We start from the raw sequence: 21,280 nt of genomic DNA, 5'->3' as shown, positions 1-21,280 counted from the left end.
CTGTATGGAACTTCAGCCCCAGCGTGGATGGCCTCGGACGGAACCTCCCGGCATGAAGGAGCCTATGGGTATTACTGTAAAGCTTGTCATGATAAGGAAATTTTCCAAGCCAACCCAGATGATAATTCGTCCCAAAAATGTGAATTATTAGGATTCCTGAAGGTACTGGAACATTGTTTGATGTATCATAACGATACACTCCCAGTTCCAATCATCGCAATTGATTCGCAGTATATCTACAAAATTCGCACGGGCACAGCTTTTCCCTCCGAAAATTTGAATGATTGGCGAGACATCTGGAGGACGTTAACTAAATTTGTACGCCTTCCATTGATTATGCACACTGAGTCCCATTGTCCAGATACTGATCCAGTGCATGAGGTAATTGATAAGCTCTTGGAGGATCCACTCCGGACTGACAAAGCCTTGCCTGTCACATCTACCACTGATCCTGAAGCAAATCCATTCCTCGCGTGGCTTCACGAAAATTGGGGTCACCCGGGACCACGGGCTTGTCATCAATGTTGGTGCTGAACCATTACAGAGCCGGCCTCATATGGAGCCCGGCGGGACTGGGAAAAGGTAGCTCAGGCCTGTGAAACGTGTGCTAAAGAGAAGTGTCATAAAACCAAGCATCAGATCAGAGCTTTCGATTCTTCAGTTTCCGGCAGGAAAAGTTTGGCAGGTGGATTTACTGGGACCCCTCCCAGGGTCTAAACCGCCAAACAAAGGATTGTTGTGGTTGATTTGGGGACCAGACAGTTGCAGGTTATTCCCTTATGGAAAAGCAATGCCACTGCTGTTATTACTGCCTTAACTGCTGTGTTTGCCACCTGGCAGCCTCCTCATGAAATCCAGTCTGATGGAGGACCTCCGTTTAACTCTAATGCTCTGGATAAATTTGCTCGTCTTCATAATGTGGCATGGCATCTTCATCTGCCGTACCATCCGCAGTCCAACGGCATTGTGGAGAGACATATAGGTCTATACAAGGAGCAGCTTTGCCTTAGAGGAGGAGGGACGTTTAAAAATTGGACTAAATTTAATCACGATGTCCTTATTTCACTAAACAGTGCCAAACCGTTATGGGACGAAGCTAATGTCCAAAAACCCCCACCTTGGGAGCCTAAGTTCCAACCTGACGAGTTAGTGTGGATTTCAATACCTCACACCCTCATCAGTCTCATCCACAAGTTCACAAAGGGACAGTTCAACGGCCGGGACAATATCCCAATACCTATTCTGTCGAACTGGAAGAGAAGCCTGATTGTCCCCCTATTATTGTTCATCACAACTGGATGACACGCCGTTCCGATGTTCACCCAGTATCCTTACAGTGAAGCCAGTTATGATTCTTTCTCGTTGTGTTTTGTCTTGTTATTCTGTTTTCTTCACAGGTTTGACCCCAGTAAAAGCGGTAATCCACAACCACCTGATTATGAGACCAGACTGCAGTCCATTCGAGGCCAGAAAGTGATAATTGCAAGGGAGGCACTGAGACAGCAAAGAACCCATCTACTCAGGACTTGTTATGGCATTATTTTATTTTGTTAAGTGTTTACTGACATTGTCTGTTATAGGAGAAGACAGACTGAAGTGGAATGTTCTCCAATCAGATGATGATCAACAAGTTGTTGTTATGTATTCAAAAGTTATTTGTTAATATATATATATATATATATATATATATATATAGGTTGCGAAGGCTTTGCCAAGTCAGTGAATCCGTATAATGTGCTCATGTGTCGAAAGTTCCAGTTGTGCCGTCGGCAAGGGGGCATGTCACGACCCAGTGAGTTTGGTGCCTCGGCACTATGGAATTTTCTTGACACACGAGAGCCTCTTGCACAGCGAGGGTTTTTGCTGCATAAAGAACCCGCGTGCAGGAGGGAGTTCCTGCCACTTTTGCAGCTGCCTTTGCAGGATGCATTTTCTCTTTGCAGCACGGAGGTGCACGGTGCAAAGAGTTCCCGCCATTCGGATGCAAATTCGTGCCCCGCAATTGGCTAGTGCTAAATTATTCACACGTGGCGGCCGGTAATTAGCTTGCTGGCCGTTTAAAAAGTAGCGCGACTTCCGCCCAAGTCGAAGAGCTTTGAGCACGCTGCAGAGTGCCCCTTAGAGATCCGACTTGCGGCTAGCTGATCGATAGACTGATCACCTATCGATCCCTCTTCCCGTCGCCGAACGCGGTCCCAGACGTACCCTTTTCCCGCCGGCTTGAATCAAGGACAAGTTTACTGGCATTGGCCTCGCCAGTTGGAGCAACTCACATTGTTGTCCAGACGACCGAACCGTTTCCGTCGCAGCCACCCGCGACGTAAGTAAAGTTTTTTGCAACCATTAAGCTTTGTCAGCCTCTCTATTCACCAGCCCGCCCTGACGAACGGGTAAATTCTGAATCACCTCGAGTCGGTTCAGCCCGGCCGAGACACATGGATGTACCAAGTGCATGCTGCTCACTATGCTGTTACCTTCCACCAATCAGTCATCTTTAAACTTTTGCCTCCTTCACACCTGAGCTGCTCACTCCTTCAAATTGCCAGATTGGTAGGCAATTCAGCTTTTCAGGTTTTTATTCAAACTGTTGACACTAATTTTCTTCTCTGACATGTCAGACTACCAATGGAAAGTAATATGTAGCACGCAGAACTTAGCAGCAATAGCATAGGCTGCTCATTTCTTCTTAGCCCCTGCAGTCAGCTGGCTTTTGCAGTTTTGCCTACAATAGTGCAATCCCCTACCCCAAATTTTTTGAACACAGCTGGAAGTCCCAACCCTCACTCTGAGAAGCTATAATTAGGGACCTACCTAAACTGCAGTGAGACGAAGGGGTTTTTGTGGCCTGTTCTTGGCATGCAGAGCCAATTTCACCGGCATTTGGCAATGGCCTCACACGCCCAGCTCTGATTGGCAGAGAAGCCCCACCCCTCAGCACTGACTGGCAGACAGGCCTGGTGGGTAGGAGACAAGGGGGAAGCCACCATGTTGTCTGCTGCCTTCCCCTCCTGGCAGCAAGAACCACGGGCTCCAACTGGCAAGGCGCCAGACTTCCATACGTAGATCCTGAGGTGGTGCAGAGTCACTTGGAAGAACTGGATGCCTTTAAGTCAGCAGGCCCGGATGGGCTCCATCCGAGGGTGCTGAAGGCACTGGCCGACATCATTGCAGAGCCACTGGCGGGAATATTCGAACGCTCGTGGCGCACGGGCCAAATCCCAGAAGACTGGAAAAGGGCTAACGTGGTCCCCATTTTCAAAAAGGGGAGGAAGGAGGACCCGGGCTATTATAGGCCGGTCAGTCTCACCTCCATCCTTGGTAAAGTCTTTGAAAAAATTATCAAGGCTCACATTTGTGAGAGTCCGGCAGGGCAAATTATGCTGAGGGGAAACCAGCATGGGTTTGTGGCGGGCAGATCGTGCCTGGCCAACCTAGTCTCTTTCTATGACCAGGTTACGAAACGCCTGGACACAGGAGGAGGGGTGGATGTCGTATACTTAGACTTCAGGAAGGCCTTTGATACGGTATCCCACCCCATACTGGTGAACAAGAGGCTGTGATGTGGATGACTGCACGGTCCGGTGGGTGGCAAATTGGCTAGAGGGTCGCACCCAAAGAGTCGTGGTAGATGGGTCGGTCTCGACCTGGAAGGGTGTGGGCAGTGGGGTCCCGCAGGGCTCGGTCCTTGGACCGATACTCTTTAATGTCTTCATCAGCGACTTGGACGAGGGAGTCAAATGTACTCTGTCCAAGTTTGCAGACGACACAAAGCTATGGGGAGAAGTGGACACGCCAGAGGGCAGGGAACAGCTGCAGGCAGACCTGGATAGGTTGCACAAGTGGGCAGAAAACAACAGGATGCAGTTCAACAAGGAGAAATGCAAAGTGCTGCACCTAGGGAGGAAAAATGTCCAGCACACCTACAGCCTAGGGAAAGACCTGTTGGGTGGCACAGAGGTGGAAAGGGATCTTGGAGTCCTAGTGGACTCCAAGATGAACATGAGCCGGCAGTGTGACGAAGCCATCAGAAAAGCCAATGGCACTTTATCGTGCATCAGCAGATGCATGACGAATAGGTCCAGGGAGGTGATACTTCCCCTCTATAGGGCGCTGGTCAGACCGCAGTTGGAGTACTGCGTGCAATTCTGGGCGCCACACTTCAAGAAGGATGCGGATAACCTGGAGAGGGTCCAGAGAAGGGCAACTCGTATGGTCAAGGGCCTGCAGACCAAGCCCTACGAGGAGAGACTAGAGAAACTGGACCTTTTCAGCCTCCGCAAGAGAAGGTTGAGAGGCGACCTTGTGGCTGCCTTTAAGTTCATCACGGGGGCACAGAAGGGAATTGGTGAGGATTTATTCACCAAGGCGCCCCCGGGGGTTACAAGAAACAATGGCCACAAGCTAGCAGAGAGCAGATTTAGATTGGACATTAGGAAGAACTTCTTCACAGTTCGAGTGGCCAAGGTCTGGAACGGGCTCCCAAGGGAGGTGGTGCTCTCCCCTACCCTGGGGGTCTTCAAGAGGAGGTTAGACGAGTATCTAGCTGGGGTCATCTAGACCCAGCACTCTTTCCTGCTTATGCAGGGGGTCGGACTTGATGATCTATTGAGGTCCCTTCCGACCCTAACATCTATGAACTATGAACTGGGAAACCAGCATTTTATTTTTATTGGGGTTGTTTTTTTTGTTGGTTTCAGAGACAATCTGCAAAACCTATGTATAATGCAACGGATCAGAGTTCTGCATTTTGAACACAGAATTAAAAAAGCATGTATTTGCTCCACAGGCCTACAAATTCTTTAACTCCTCTTAGATATTAGTTGAGAGAGAGGATTTCTGGAGAAAAAGTTACTTATGCAGAGTGAACTCTTTCCTCAGAAATGGATGCAAGAGGAAATATAATGTATACTGAGACTGCTCTTTTGATGCTTATTGAATAGACTCGAGCTACAAGACTAAAGTTACACTGACTTCAGAAGAGGAGGTCTGTAGTATTCCCTCATGGGCCAACGCGCAGCAAGATAATCCCAAGATAAACACAGGAAAGGTTTTAGAATGTGATTTGGCTTCTAGAACTAAGGGCCGCTATCCTAAACATTCCCATTTCTACTTCTCTTAGTAATGAGGGCAGAGGTAAAGGTTTAAATTGTTAGCCAGCTAAAAGCATTTGAAAGAACTTAACATATTTGTAATTCCATTTTAAAATGTTGATTGAGAAAGGGTTGTTCAAGTAGGACTCTTATAACCATGACAACCAGGGCAGTGTACATGCAACTTCCTTACATAACATGAAGTCACTACCATGGAAACCAAGCTACGTCACTAGCTGTCCATGCCATGCCTGCCTCAAACCAAGTGAGCATCAGACAGCAGCCAAGCACATCTGTTATATTTAAGTCACAGACTACACAGAATATTCATATTCATAAACCTGGCATAGAACTCCAGCCACTGATTTAAAGTAACTCAAAACATGTATTCCATCCTAAAACCCGAGTCAAGCTCAGCTCTGCAAACCTGAGAAAGTGACAATTTGTGTTTTACTTTCTAAGCTGCTTCTTCTGCTTGAATTTCTGTCATTCTTCAAAAGTTGCACAGCACTGCACAGTACACATCTTCCACATCTGTGACTGCAGATCTTCCAACATAGGGATGGATTAGCCAAAAGTCATTTCCTACTCAGCCACCCAAAATGAGCGGACCTGGAGCCAGCTTATGAAACCAGTTCCAGCAGCGGTCTGGAATGAACAAGCGATGCCCTAACATTTCATGTACAGCTGATGGCTTTCAAGGAACATCATCCAGTCGGGTAAAACAGGTTTCTCCTGGTGTGGAAGGCTATAGTACAGTTTGCAACACTTGGGGGTATGCTGCCAAGGGTCAGTAAAATTGTCATCTATTACAGTAAACAGTTGGTAGCAAATTACAAAAATAAATAAAACCTCATCAGTAGTTACTGATCAGAAACAATTCATTTTACTTAGCATATCATACCAAAGGATAAAAATGCAGAGCAGAATTTGCTTTTGCAAGAAGTGCCATAGGATATCAAGTGCTTAGTTTGCCATGGGCAGTGTAGAAATCCCATGCTACAGCACACTCTACAGAAAACTTTCAGAGAAAAGGACCATGCACTGGTTCCTTGATATATCAGCCATACTGCAAGGGCAGAGTGACTGACTTATTGTCATAGTCAGCTTCACCTACTACTGTTAGATACCTGCACTAGTATAGGAAAAACAGTGGCACAAGTTGCTATTTTCCCCCACTGTTCTTGTTTCTGGACTGTGGAAAAGAGTATTCTTCTTCTTCTTCCTCCCTTCCTTCCTTCATTCACTTCTCATGCAGCAGCAATTTCTGTCTGCATGGTTCCTGTTTAGTATTTTCCAGCAAACAGATGAGGATGCACTCTGGTATCAGCAAACAAAATCCTGAGAAAGAGGGGAAGTGGAAGAAAGATAGGAGGAGAGGAAGGTCACAGGAAAATGGAAGGACAGGACAGGAAATACAAAGACATCAATGCAAACTGTAGAGACAGGAAGTACAGCTTGTGGTAGCCCAAGCAGACAGAGACTTCAAATCTGCACTCCTTGGGTTGGCAGAAATTAGAAACACTATATAAACATACATTCCGATTTCAAAAAGAAATGTGGATTGCTGCAACTAAAGAGGAATTGTCAAGTGATGAATGAGAAGCTAAGAGAAACAAAACAGAGCTTTAATATTTTGAAATTAAATTTACAGAAGATTAGGGCTGGAAGGGACCTCAAGAGATAATTGGGCCCAGCCCCCAAATTGAAAGGGGGAGAGGGTATCCAACAATGATGTTTGATTCCTCTGCACAGTGATAAAGGACAATACATGCTATATTAATTTACTATGGTTCCAGTGTATTATTTTGTGTATTTTGCTAACCCAGTTGAGAAGTGTGGTACACAGGAATGCAAGTACATTCATGTTTCCTAGTCATTCCTAAATTGTCTAAACAGAATATTTTTATTTTATTCTTTATAATCAATTAAATCAGTTGGTGTTCCAACCTGTGTTTGGTAGCAACAGGAAGATTAGACCCAGATCCAAAAAAACCCCCAAAAACAACAACAAAAACAAACAAACAAACAAACACACACTGCAGAGGAAGCACCCTTAAACTCAAGACCTTGGCTTCCTATACAATTCAAAAAGGGACTTGTCCCAGACTAGGACCCATAAAGGCAGCACACAACTATCTCTGGCAGTGTAAATTAACAGAGAAACAGTCATAAATCCCTTCCTCCTCACAGGGGACTGAGGACCCTAAACTAGCACCACACGGAGGTGTATCTTCCACTTGGGATTCACAGGCCTGAGCCATCTCTTTGCCAGGCCCTCACCAGCCAGGCACCCAAGCCCCGCCCCCGCCCCTCCTTTTTTTTTTCCAAAATACATTCTTCTTTTAAAGAGGAGCAAAATAAATAGTTCCTTCCGTACAATGGAGAATCACTGAACAGTTCACCAAGGATTAGCAAAGCCAAGTTCAATTCCTTCCACTTGAAGGTTTCAGGAGTCCCACATGCATGCCTGAGGTAGCAGGATATCAACTAATGAAGGCTGGAGGCCCACAACCCATCCTGCAGGAGCTCTTTCCACTTATACAAAATAATTCACAATTCACTGGCCAGAGCAGTAAGAAACAAGAATAAACATGATTCTAGGCAAGTGGTTAAGGAAGATTATTGGATAAAATAAACATAGCTCTCAGAAAATGGAATAATACCTAAGATACCACCCCGTACCCAAGCTCTAGGCAAGTACCCTAAATATCACACTACAGAGTCAAGTTCTCTCTCACTCTGTAGTTCAATAAGTGATTTGATAACTTTTTTGTAGGCTGGAACTGTTTCAATCCAATGGACTGAATATGTCCTTACCTCAGAACAGCCTATAGCCTACAACAGGGGCGGGCAATTATTTCGGGGGGGGAGGACCGCTTACTGAATTTTGGCAAGCCACCAAGGGCCACATGACAGGCAGCCAGAGGGCAGATAAATATTAATTTTATAAGTTTTTTTAGGGGCCCCGTGGGCCAGATAGAATGGCCTGGCGGGCCGCATCTGGCCCACAGGCCACATTTTACCCACCCCTGGCCTACAAGTTAGGAGATATGGGTTTAAAGTCCCTAAGGCAAAATAGAGAACTGAACTCTACTTGCCTACACTTTAAAGTGTTGAAGCATTTTAAATCAGTAGGTCAGGGTGGCCAGCCTGTAGCTAGTATACCGTAAGTGGCACAGCCAGCCTCTCTTTGGCATGTGGCAAAATGGGGGGGACAGGGCAGGCAGCAGAATGCAGAGCAGCAGATAAAGCAGAAGAGGATCAGAGTGGCACTCTAGGAAGGTCTTAATTTGTGGCACATCTGCCAAAAAGGTTGGTCTCCACTGCACTAGGCTATTTATTAAAACAAACAATACCCCTTCCAGGGGGAATTAAGTAGAGAAAAACCCAGTCTGTGGGTTCCTGAGACTTAGGCAAGACAAAGGCACCAGGGCTACTCAGTCCTGTCAAAGGCCATATGCTTCTGAAAATGCCCAAAAGCAGAACTTTGAAGTTACCCTTGCTTTTAATGTCAAAAACCTCCACAAACCCAGAATGGAGCAGCTGAATGGAGAGTTTGATGACTGCAATTTTAAGTGAAATTTTGGGACTTAAGATCACTTCAGACACTGAAATCCATTTTTGACTGGGACTTAATGCTAGAATTGGACACAGACATATGTTGCCTTATGAACATGTGTGTTGTAGGATTGATTACATTTATCAGAAGTGGAAGCTGGGCGATCTATTTAGAGTTAGGGATGTAAAATAATGAAAAAAGTCTAAGAAGAAATTGCACGGGGGGGAGGGAGGGGGGAAGGTAAGATCAGCTACCATTCAAGTATCTGATGAATAAATATTTCTTGTGTGCTTTCAACCCCTCCCCCTTTCAGGGGCAGAAGAAGACTAAGTAGTTTCAAATAATCTACAGAAAGAGACAGCATTCCAACTAAATACAATACAGAAGAGTTATAGAAACACCCCCAAACATAAATCTACAAATCAAATACTAATAACTTAGAACTGAGTTGTATACACATACCTATATGAAGGAAAATTTAGACTCAACTACAGTAATGAAAGTACCATACTGCTATGTTCAAAATTAAGAAAGCTGCACTCTGGGCATAAGGTATCAAAAAAGACAGAAAACAGTATACTGTAACCCTGGTACCAATAATCAAAGTGTTTTTTTCTACTACAGAGTGTGCCAACTGATGTGAAGAAAGGATTCAAGGATTCTATGGGAATTTTGGGGAATTCTAGGAACAAAAAAACCAAATTACCATATTTACTCAAATATAAAAGACAGCCCTGATTATAAGATGATCTCCTAATAATTAGATTATATATAAGATCCAAAGTTTATAATTTACAAATTTATAAATTTTCCACAATTTTCCAGGTTTAGAATCTAATTATTGCCTTGAATTTGCCCCTATTCCACTACTACAGCAGGGAAAGTAAATCCAGGGGGGGAGTCAGGTAACCCCCTGCCCTCTGCTTCCCCCCAGCACCTTCCCCATGCAGCCCCTTGTCAGACGCTGCTCTCTCTGAGCATATGAAAGTGAAGAGCAAAATTGAAAAACACTGACCTTAAACTAAAAGCTGTAGTAATTTGAACATACTACCCCTAGACTTAGTTCATCCAGAATTGATCCACGTTACCTTTTTTGAAATTGCTAAAAGTTTTAGCACAGTACTCAAACAAACATATAAGCACCTACCTACATATATGATAAACTTATTTTTAAACATCTTCATCAAGGCTAAATCAGTTCCAAATTCAATTGGGCAAAGCCCAATAGTCGATTCCCAAAATTTGACTAAGCAAATTCAATCATCAAGTCCGTGTGGCTCTACCACCAAGCAAGTATCCTCCTTTCCAGACCCATTGGTCTGGGGCTTGAGTTACTCCCCAACTCTATGCAGGTATTCTACATGAAAGCCCTAGGCCAAGAGGCCTTGGGGTCCAGTCTCACTTGATCTTAACACTTCAGGCTGAGAAGCGATATGTAGGAGAAACAATGCATATTAGTCAAAAGCCAAAAGGCTCATAATTTACCATATAGTTCATTGGGTTGGTCCCCAGCAGAGTCAACAGCATTTCAAGCCATGGGGACCCCACAGCTCAGCACTGCTCCGTGTGTGTACACTCCAGATACTCTCCACAAAGATTCCATGTGATAATTAGCCTTGCACTCGTGACAAGAATACCCAGTTCCAATCATAACTCCTGGGATCCTCCAAAAATTTAGATGTAGATTAGGCACAGGACAACTTAGTTTAGCCCCACCTGGATAGGCTGAGAGAAGAGCTAATAGAGGGACTCTGGGTTAACTGTTAGGGGTTCCATTTGGTGATGTTTGTCAGACATTTAAGGCTAGTGAAGAATCAGGAATAATTGGAAATGGGACGCAAAGGCACAGCTCAGCCGTAGGAGTGAAGAGGCAGTTGAAATGTATGCAGTGTAACGCTCCACCATGACTCTTAAAAATGTCAGCAGTGAGGGGGACTACACTCAGTAGATGCTACTCTCGGCCTGGCTCTCTGGGCTAGGGGGCTGTTTGCTGAATTTAGGGCCATAGAGTTGTGAGTTCAAGCCTCGGTATGGGCTTAGACTCTCAGCAGGATCCCCCTGTATGGGAATTTGGGGGGGGGGGGCTGGGCTCTATGATCTTGCAAAGTCCCTTCTAGCCCCCAACATAAATGAGCTACACTAACTTATTCTTGTGCTAAGTTTCCATCAACCTCTTTGCCCGATATGGGCCATGTATTTAGAGTCATGCTCAGCATTACCTGCATTTAAATCAACTACGTAGTTGGTTTCCATTACTGAGTATACACTGTTTTGGCAACACTTAAAAAATAGATAATGTATTTAAGTTTCCATGCATGCTCCCCCACCCCCCGCCGCTAATTGGGGGCAGGGATGGGGACCTTGGCTTGTATTCAAGTACATACAGTAGTTTGTGTGCCATGTTGTTTATATGGTCATGTTAAATAAGTAGTCTAAAATGGCTGTTTTTACGAGTGCATACTCTTTTAATGGCTTGTGATAAACACTGAAAAGTACTCTTTGAAGACTTAGGAAAGTGACAAATATTCTTCGTTTTAATTATTTAGGCCATTTTACACAACTTTAAGAATTACAAAAAATGAAACCTGCATATTTGAATGAAAACTGTATCATCACATCTACACTAGCAAAACTGCCAGGCTAGAAATGCACATAAATAATGATTAGAATATATATTCACAAGTGACTTCATCACATGTTGATGACTCTGGAGATGGCATTTTTCAGTAACAAGTCACAGCTCTTCAACAACAGAAGACCATACTATGCTCTTAGGAGATGTACTCTTTTCACAGGAGATACACAAGAAGCATAGACTACACTGGGGTACACACTAAAAATTTAGCTTCAGTAATTAAAATCTGCTTTGACAAGTCTTTTCTGTTGTTTCACTTGAAATTATTCTTTATAGCCCCTGCTGAAGTCTGAATTTAAGACGGAATGTATTCATCCCTATGTACATTTTGGTAAGGTAATCTGAAATTGAGTGTGAAAGACTTTTATATACAAGACACCATTATCAGTTGCACTTAATGTCCCATGTTGTTCAGGAATGTACAAGGATCAATCAGTAAGAGACACTGTTCAACCAAAAGGTACGAGAGAAGGAGTTTACCGAGGGAAAAATCCAGGTTTCTCCTTCAGTCAACAATTTCATTAGTTTGCACATGAACTGTAGCAATCAAACTCAGAAAAGATTATTAGTTACACAGTGTTAAAAGCCAATATACACCAATTTTTTAATCAAAGTTGTAATAAAAGCAAGACTTTAAGTATGTAGTAGCCACTTTTACAACCTCTTCAAAAGTATTCAAGTTATACTTTCAAAGCTTGTTTTTTGCTCATCAGTTCTAGTTAAGCAAATTTATCTTAAAGTGAATCTTCAAATTAGTTGTGTCTTTATACCTCTAGCTTTATTAAAAAAATCTCCAAATGCACAATCTAATCACAGATGATTTTTAAAACAAAACATAAATGAATTTCAGCTAATTGAACTCTGAATTTTCATACAGAGGAATAATATCCAGACTTACTTCTATTTGGGGAAAAATATTGGCTGCAATCTCATTTTAAGTTAAACCTAAAAAAATATTTAACACAGGAGAGCTATAAATATTCTATGACAATATAGTTGTTAATTTTCTCAAACTTTATAACAGAAATTCAAAAAAGGCATTTTTAATAAGAAAAACAGTTGCCATGTCACCACTTGAAATGTATACATCCATTATTAAAGCATAAGAGACTGCCAGAAATAGTACTTGATGTGTATTAGCCTAATATGGGCCAAAAGAGGTGGACCATTATAGGCATCAGGCTCAAGGTACAATGCATGTACATGATGTACTGTCACTATCACTATACATCCATTTTAACTTTCATATTGCCTACATTTAAAGTGTATAATGCTAACATTTTAAACTATATCATAATTTTTAACTCCTTTTATGACACCCTCAGAAGTCCTGAGTTATAAAAATAGACCAGGTGTGGCCAGAGTTACTGACCCTGCCACAACCGATCCTCCACTAAAGCCAGACGGGCGGGAAGGGGGGGGGGGGGGGGGGAGAGAAGGAAAGAGGTGCTGTGGAGTGGAGTGGAGTGGAGTGGAGTGGTTTCCCACCCCCGCACTGCACTGCCAGGCTGCTCTGGCTTTCCTCATGGGGAGCACACCCTGGGGTAAGCGGTATGGCTGCAGCTCTTACCCCCGGCGGCCCAGTTTCCCCCAAAGCCACCTCACGAAGAAGTGGGCGGGGCTTCAGCGGAGAAGCCCTGGAGAGCCACAAGTACCCTGCCAGTGAGCCGCATGCTGCTTGCAAGCTGTGTTTTAGCCACCATAGGAACAGGCAGAAGAGGTTACTAGACCCCTGCTTAGCCATGCTGATTTTATGAAGTCCACTTTGAGACTATCTTTTGGTTTCTGCTCTGAAAAAAAGACTGAAACAATTCCTTTATGCACTTATATCTACAAAAAAAAAAAATGTCTTTATTACTTTTACTATACGGCATCTTAAGAGAGATGTTCTCGGTTGTGCTAGGCCCAGGAGAGAGACATAAGCAAATTCCTACCCACGGAGCCTGAAATTCAGAATCAAAAAGTTTTTCAACATAAATTTGTCATTTATCTGTAAGAAATGGAGTCATAAAAGCACGTTTCATATTGTAGCTACAGTGCTAAATATAGCATCATAGCTCCCACGGTCATCACAAGTAACAACTTTCCCTGAAATGTTTAGCAATTATATGAGGTTTTTAGCTTAATCAAAAATAATAGAACTTTGTCCTCTGTAAAAACTTACCTGACCTACAACTTTCTAAATGTAAAGTTCTATTATGTGAATTACGATTGAAGTAGAGGCCTTAAGTTCAAATACAATGGTACGTTTCTTTCAGCTTCCCATGACAACACCAGCTGGAGAAGTTCTTTTCTATATGTTAGCTGAAAGCAAACATGGGACATTTCAGCCAACAAGAGTTTTTATTTTATCATTCAACTCATAACTTTCTAGACAGCCTTTATGTAACCTTAAGGCATAAAAGGTGCCTACTAACCTCTTACTCCAATTTAACTACAACCTCAAGACAGAAGAAAGCATACTTAAAAATATTCATACTTCAAGCCAAGCCATTCAGTTAAACCCTCTACAAGGGTCCATAGGGAACAGCAGGGGTGGTAAATACAAAGAATTGGATTTTTTAAAAGAAATTAAAGGCCTTTCAGTTTCCCTTGCATTGTTTTATTGGTGTTACATTTATTTATAAAACCCAAATTAGCTGCCAATTCTGTAAACACAAAGTTATTGCACTGCATAAGGGAGCATATAAAAGGTTGAACATTATAGCACCAAAGTAGACAACAATCCTGGAAAAAGTATGGGATGAGGTTCCACCAATGGAGTAGTTTAGGCTTCTGACAGCAGGGCTTCATCTCCCCTTTCAGCTCCTGTATGGGCAAGTACAGAGGCAGAGATGTGGGGTGGAAAATTTTCTTGTGCTTTATTTTTCCATGGGAAATTTTCCACTTCTAAAAATTCATTGTTTCATTAGTAACCGTGAATGGATGCCAATGCAATATTAGGCATGCTTGGCAGTTTCAAAGTTGTACGTAATTAATGTTTTTCAGGTGATTATCCCTAGGAAGTGTCTGAGAGAGTACATATATGTTTTATTGATTTGTAAACAGGAGGGTAAATACACTCACATAATAATCCAAACCAAAAAATCAAGTTATGAATTCACCTAATCAGCTATGCAGGTGAAATAAAAACAAAAACAAATGAATGCACCGCTAAGCTTGTTTCTATTTCTCAAAATCTCTTGTTTCTGGGGAATCAGTCAGAAGCCCAATTAATGAAGAAGATGCAGTGTGATGATAAGTTGCCCTTGCCCATAGACTCTGGTAAAACCAAACCTCTTTTAGCAAAAGAGAATGTGGCTCAAGTAGTTCTGATTTTGAAATGAAACTAATAAGCAGTGCAAGTGATTCTATAGCTAGTGACAGTGAAACTGTAGGTGCCGCAATGACCTTAGTGGAAGAGACTTAAACTCTGTTGAAGTAGATGAGTGGACAACCATGGCATATCATTTCATAGATTTCACAGACATTAGGGCTCGAAGGGACCTCGGAAGATCATTGAGTCCAGCCCCCTGCCCAAAGGGCAGGAAGTCAGCTGGGGTCATAGGATCCCAGCAAGATAAGCATCCAGCTTGCTCTTGAAGGTGTTCAATGTAGGCACTTGAACCACCTCCGGTGGCAGGCTGTTCCAGACCTTGGGGGCTCGGACAGTAAAGAAATTCTTCCTTATGTCCAGCCTGAAACGGTCTCGTAGTAGTTTATGACCGTTTGACCTAGTCGTCATCCCTAGGGGCGCTCTGGTGAACAAACGTTCCCCCAGATACTGGTGGTCACCCCTCACCCCTGAGCCTGTGTTTTTCCAGGCTAAAGAGCCCCAGAGCTCGCAGCCTGTCATTGTAGGGTCATGCACAGTTCTTTGGGTGTGCTAAAATTAGTGTCAACAGTTTTCAGTGCCTTCATTTTTTTTTCTTAAATTTAAAACAATGTAAAGGGAAGTACACGGTACTGTGTACTGTCTTTACATTTTTACAAGTATTCCAATAAAAACATTTCTTTCCACATAAAGCTTTGAATTTCTTTGAATACAACATTTAAACCACATTAAGTGTGCTGCATTTATTTTTTTTCTTAATCAAATATTTCAGTTCAAATACTGGTGGCTATTGGGACATAAAATTAACATGGGTGTACTTTTTTAGTTTTGTTTACTAAATATAAGTTACATAAACACGCTAAATCATATCATGCTCTATTTAGGGCAATGGAAAATTTTCCAATTCAAAATTTTCCAGAAAACCCACATCTCTGTACAGAGGTGACTTGAAATCAAAAGCAGAGAGGAATAAAACTCTGTATTGCATAACACTTAACAATCAACACATCCAAAGTTATTGCCAAAATCTAATGACTATCAAAATAACCAAGTCATTACATGGAAACAGTTCTCACTTATCTGCAACTGGCTCAGGTTGCATGCAGTCAGGAAGATACCAATGCATTAATTTATATTTGAGAGGTATTCTTTTTACAAGAAAAAAAAAGTCCTGTGCCATTATGGGCGTAAAAAAAATTTGCTACATAAGTCTGTGGGGGCAGACAGATGTGCAGATCTTCACACTTCGGGGGGGGGGTGGGGAGGGGAGGAGGAATGGGATGACGACACAGAACCGAGCCTGCCTGCCCCATAATCAGGGCTGGGCTGATGCAAACCTCCCCTACTCCAGCTAAGGCCAGGCAAACCCCAGCCCACAGCTCCCCCTCCTTTCTCCCCACACTCCCTTCTTGCAGGTAGTCTGTCAGCATGGCCCTTGGAGTCGAGTTCCCTAAGGCACTCCACTTTGGAGCACCTTCATTTGATCCCTCATTAGATGAGGGTTAATTTGTCATGCAATCATTCACTTTTAAAGTGCTCTGCAGCCATGCATGTGCATCATGGCACAGCTGTACAGTAGTTCAGGGGGCTAATCACATGACAAGTATAACTTCTGCCTGTGCCCTGTGATAAATACTAAGGTCACTTGATCTTAGCCAAAATGCCGAGAAGACCCTCATTCAAACACAAAAGTTGGTCACCTGAAAGATTAAGTTCTTCCTAACTTCTCTCTCAAATATAACAGTGCAAAATTAGTTGTATTTTGTTGGTATGCAACTTTTTTTGAAGCACCAGTTGCTGGACAGTCCCTAGGGTCAATTATTGGTTCGCATGAGTCAAAGATCTAGATCAGTATGGCAAAGCTTACATTACCTCTCTGGAGCCTACCTGGAAGTAGCGGTGTTTCCAATGGAAGAATATAGTGCATGGGAGTTAGTTTAAAAGGTTGAAACAGTAATTTCAACGGGGGGGGGGGGGAAAGGAGGAGGAAGAGTAATATCCTGCCCAAGTTTCCCAAGAGATTCAGCTTTCTTCTGTCCACCCTGTCTGCTTGCTCTGCTTACTACTTTCTTAGGTTCCCTATCTGCCTCAGCTTGACCTACTACCCCTCACACAGCTGTTAAGAAAAAGTTCTCAAGGCTAGTTAAGTAGCCAGCATTCCTTTGATGTGTGAAGTGGGACATAACATACTGCAGCATTTATAAAATGAGACATGAGGCCTATTTTTATCTGCTTTCAGGTAGAGTTTGGACCATTTTTAAGTGCAAGCTACCTCAGATCATCAATGTCACAATTTAAAGTTCTCTTATTTCACGTTTGGAATATACTTAAACATTTCTCTGCTTATCATCTTGATCTTCCAAAACACAATACTGAGAAACCATCATATCTCTTCTGATGATCAAAGTCAGATATATGGGAATATCTTGAACAATATGCTCTCAAGCCAGGCTACCCTGCCTAGAAATTTTATGAAGATTGCAATTACACTGATTTCACACTCTGGGTTTTTTTCCCTTCAAAAATCCCCCCAAAACCCACTATATTTTTAAACCCAACAAACCTGGAACAGTTCTGGCTTAGTCTAAAACAAACTCCACTAGCCCTTTTTAATCAATTTATTTCTACTTTTGGGTGAATTTGAAGTCAACTATTGTGAACCACCATGACAGATTGTTTATTCAATAGCGGTCAAGAAGTTATTTGATAAATTGCAATAGGCCTATAACAGAACAGATGGCTATACATGTGAAAGCAATATAACCTCCTACAATGAAGTTCTAGGATTAAAACTGCCAGCACAATCAGAAGTGGTTATAACAAAATTGCACCGTGCATCCATCTTGGTCCTGCTCTGAGCAGAGAGTTGGACTAGGTGACCTCCTGAGGTCCCTTCCAACCTTTATTTTCTAAGATTTTCTATTATCTGAAAGCTGTGTCCTACCAACGCATGCATCTTACAAGCTGTGTCATATCCACACCTGCAAATATTTCAGGCTCACTCTCAATCTCTGCCTCATGTCTTTCTCTCCTTCCCATAACCTTAGCAATGTATCCCTTCTTGGTTTAAGCATATTATTTTTTCCCCATCATAAAAGCATCCTAGTCTCTTTTACTGCTGCCACCATCTTCTCAATTCCCAAAGACACTTTCTGATCTTATTTCTTTCCTCTTAACACCTGCAACAAGTTGTAGTCCCAAAACTTCAGCTTCTTCCCCATTCCTTTGTAGTGAGGCTTTTTCATATCATGTGACAGAAAGACTGGACTCAACAAGAGCCAAGCAAAAGACTTTCTACAAAATGTGAATTCCTAGGTAGGCACTAAAACTGTACTTCTAGAAACTCTTAACACACAGAAGAACTTAGTTCATCTTTTTGACAGGATCAAGAGACCCTTTAAGGACACAGAGGGGGCTGCTAGCTCTGCATGGCAATGACGTGCAGATTTTTTTTTTGGGGGGGGGAAGGAGGAATGATGATGAATCCCCGGGTGGGAGCATTTAAAACAGGCTGTAGCTGAGAGTAGGAGAAAGAAGCTGAAGGAAGAAGCAAAAGAAACCTTCAGGGCTGAACTGAAAGGACAAGGTTATTTTCATTTGATTTGCTTTGATAAGGGTAATAGGCAGAACTACCTGAACTTCTGTGATACCATAGAAGAATCCAAACAAAGAACCTGTTTTTTAAATTAAAAAAAAAGATATGGCTGTGACTTGTCCTAAATCACTTGGCCACAGGCACGACTAGCTCAAGTCATCAACTGCTAGGTACAGCTACCAAAACTGAAGACAAGCTTAACTTTAAGAGCATCTTGATATTAACTCTAAGATGGACATGACTGAAACCAATAACTGGGCTACCCTGAAGTTTGCTATTGATATGGATATGCTTTAAAAAAAATCACTACTTTTCTTAAAACTAAATGTCTTAAGACCCACCTTTACTAGTCAACAGATTGTTTAAATATGGTACAGAAGAGACTGGAAAGTACAATAAACACCTACATTCAAAACTAGAAAAAAAAGACTGAAAGTCAAGTTTTATATTTAGATCTTCTTAGGAAGAAATTTGAGATCTCAGATTAAGAGAACTACCTCACCCCACACCCTAAGATCTGCTCCTTTATCCAGGAGCAACATACAGTGTCTTAAGCAATAACAAGAGGCAAAACATTATTAAAAGCCTGAAACAAAGCAGCTTTAAATATGTTGTTAGCTGTCACCACCAGAAACACAACCCTGAAAAAACCTTGAGTACATGCAAGACTGTGAAGTTCTACTATGTGATATGAAAACAAAATAAAGGAATAGGTAATTGCATGGCTAGTACAAGAGGCATTTGACCACAGTAAAAGGTACTGCAGACTGTCGTAGGATAGTACATCCACTGAAGCTTTTCTTTTTTTCAGTTGCTTGCCCAGTTGTACAGTAATATGCTACAAAATTGAGTGGCAGGTAATTGTGCTAATGGATGGATATGCACAAGTGACCAAATTAAAAAGAATTAACTGGGGTAGGGCAAGGATCAGCTCTGCAGTAATGCTCTGACAGCTCCTGCCCTATTTAAATAAAAGTTAAGATTAGGCAACTTCATCTTAGTCTTTAGCTTTTACTTACTGAACATCAACAGCAAACATTTACTACAGAAGACTTGCATGCTCAGCCCCTTGTAACTTGCTGCAGTTTGATCATTTGTCCATGCTCTCAACCTGACCCCAGTAATGGACCTCATATGGTATACAGCTTTGACCACTGACTTTGGTATACAGCTACCAAAATCAATGGTATAGTCGTTATTTTCCAAACGTGCCAAACTTGCACATGTATGAGAAGAATTAACTTTAAAAAAAAGAATTCTTAAATCTATCAGTCTACTTGGAGTTGGCAACCTACAGCCCACAGGCTACGTCTAGCGTGCTTAGCGTGGGCACTAACTACATTTAGCAGCCATTGGGTTGCAAGCATTTCAGCTGCAATTAGGCAGCAGGGGAGGCAGTTGGTTTACAATTGCTGGCCAACCCTGGCCCAAGTTGCACTATTTCAGCCTGCCACTCCTAAAAGGTTCCCAAACCCTGGCCTATTGTAGGTATGGTCTACAGAAGCTAAAAGGAAAGCAGCTCTATATTTTGGTTGTTGGCACAATTAGTTTTCATTTTATTTTTTTGGTAGTGAACCTTTTGTCAGCTCTCTACCTTTTACAGAGGAGTCACAAATCTCATGAACTAGATGAGTTACTACTTCCTCTTAGGTCAACTCAGTCACCCTATAAACGTGCTTCACCTCCAAATGTGCTATTTCCAATACTAAGATAATGATGCTCTTCTGTTCCTTGAGATCTTAAACTATCGCCTTTCTGGTCCCACACAAAGGAGGCTGAGTTTTGTTTACACAGATACACGAAAGATATACTGCATCCATCTTACTACTGGTAAATTGTTATAATCCACTGCATGTTTTCATTTTTAATATTTGATATAAAAATATAGAAGGTTTAAGACCAGCTTTGAAAGTTCAAGAGCAGGCTAAATATTATCTCCTTCAAATAAAGCTGTTGCAACCTTGACTCACAGGTGATTGTAGGCTTATTATAATACTTCTTGCTGATTACTCAGCTTCCAACCATGGAATTATCTTGAAAGGGAAAACAACTGATACAATATCCAAATATGCAAGTCAAGATTACTGTTTAAACTTAACAACATGGTAACTTACCCACTGCCGGTGCATCATATTCATCCCCAAGTAAAATTTCAGGAGCAGAATAGGCAAGAGATCCACAACTTGTTGTGAGCTTCTTCCCAGGTTGAAATTTGTTGCTGAAGCCAAAGTCAGTCAATTTCACAAGTCCTTGTTTTTCAAAAAAGACCACATTCTCTGGTTTTAAGTCTCTGTGAACTACATGTAGCTTATGGCAGTAAGATATGGCATGAACTATCTGAGCAAAATATTTCTTAGCCAGTTCCTCATTAAGACCCTCCTCATGTTTCATGATGTAATCAAACATATCTCCTCCATCACCAAGTTCTAAGATAAGATAAAGTTTGGTCTGGGTGTCAATTACTTCATACAAGCGTACAATATTCGGATGCTGCACTAGTTTCATGCATCTAACTTCTTGGAAAAGATGCCCAGTGGCTAAAGTGTCCAGTTTGGTCTTGTCAATTACTTTCACTGCTACTTTTTCACCTGTGAAGACATGTCGAGCAAGTTTGACCACAGCAAAATGGCCTCTTCCCAAGGTTTTATCCAAATCATACAATCCAGCAATTTTCCCATCATACCCTCGTTTGAAGCCTGCCATACTGTTCCAGGAGAAGGAAGAATGCTTAAACTGTTTGGAATTGCAACCTTCTCATATAAGAGTGTCTGTTGAAAATAAATAATCCATTGTCATTGACAAACATATCTAAAATAAAAGGAGAGAGATAAAATTACTTCTAGGATATATTCACGTTACCTATAACACAAGTCATTCTTCCAAATAAAATTTAACACAAGCATTACAGAATTCTCTTGCAGTCATCCAACAAGTGAGTTCTTTAAAGAGATTGGTTTGTGACTAAAATTATGCAGCTGTGACTGGCATCTGGCAGGGGAAAAAAAAATCAAGCCAACAAGCATTTTTTATATAATTTACTTTAAATGCAATATAAAGAGAAATTATTTTAACAGTTTACTGAAAA

General features: G+C 42.0%; 1 protein-coding gene across 1 annotated transcript in view; it reads right to left on the bottom strand.

Moving 5' to 3' along the window:
- SNRK (SNF related kinase) overlaps positions 1–21,280 on the bottom strand; it is a 65,937-nt gene that overhangs the window by 34,012 nt on the left and 10,645 nt on the right. Inside the window, exon 3 of the mRNA XM_014603135.3 lies at positions 20,310–21,003. Within this exon, the coding sequence (XP_014458621.1) occupies positions 20,310–20,898 (589 nt within the window). The 5' untranslated portion in view covers positions 20,899–21,003. The remainder of the gene's footprint in view (positions 1–20,309; positions 21,004–21,280) is intronic.

Source organism: Alligator mississippiensis, chromosome 5 (genome assembly GCF_030867095.1).
Source record: "Alligator mississippiensis isolate rAllMis1 chromosome 5, rAllMis1, whole genome shotgun sequence".
In the NCBI taxonomy this organism is placed as follows: Eukaryota; Metazoa; Chordata; order Crocodylia; family Alligatoridae; genus Alligator; species Alligator mississippiensis.
This window is presented reverse-complemented; position numbering and strand designations above follow the sequence as displayed.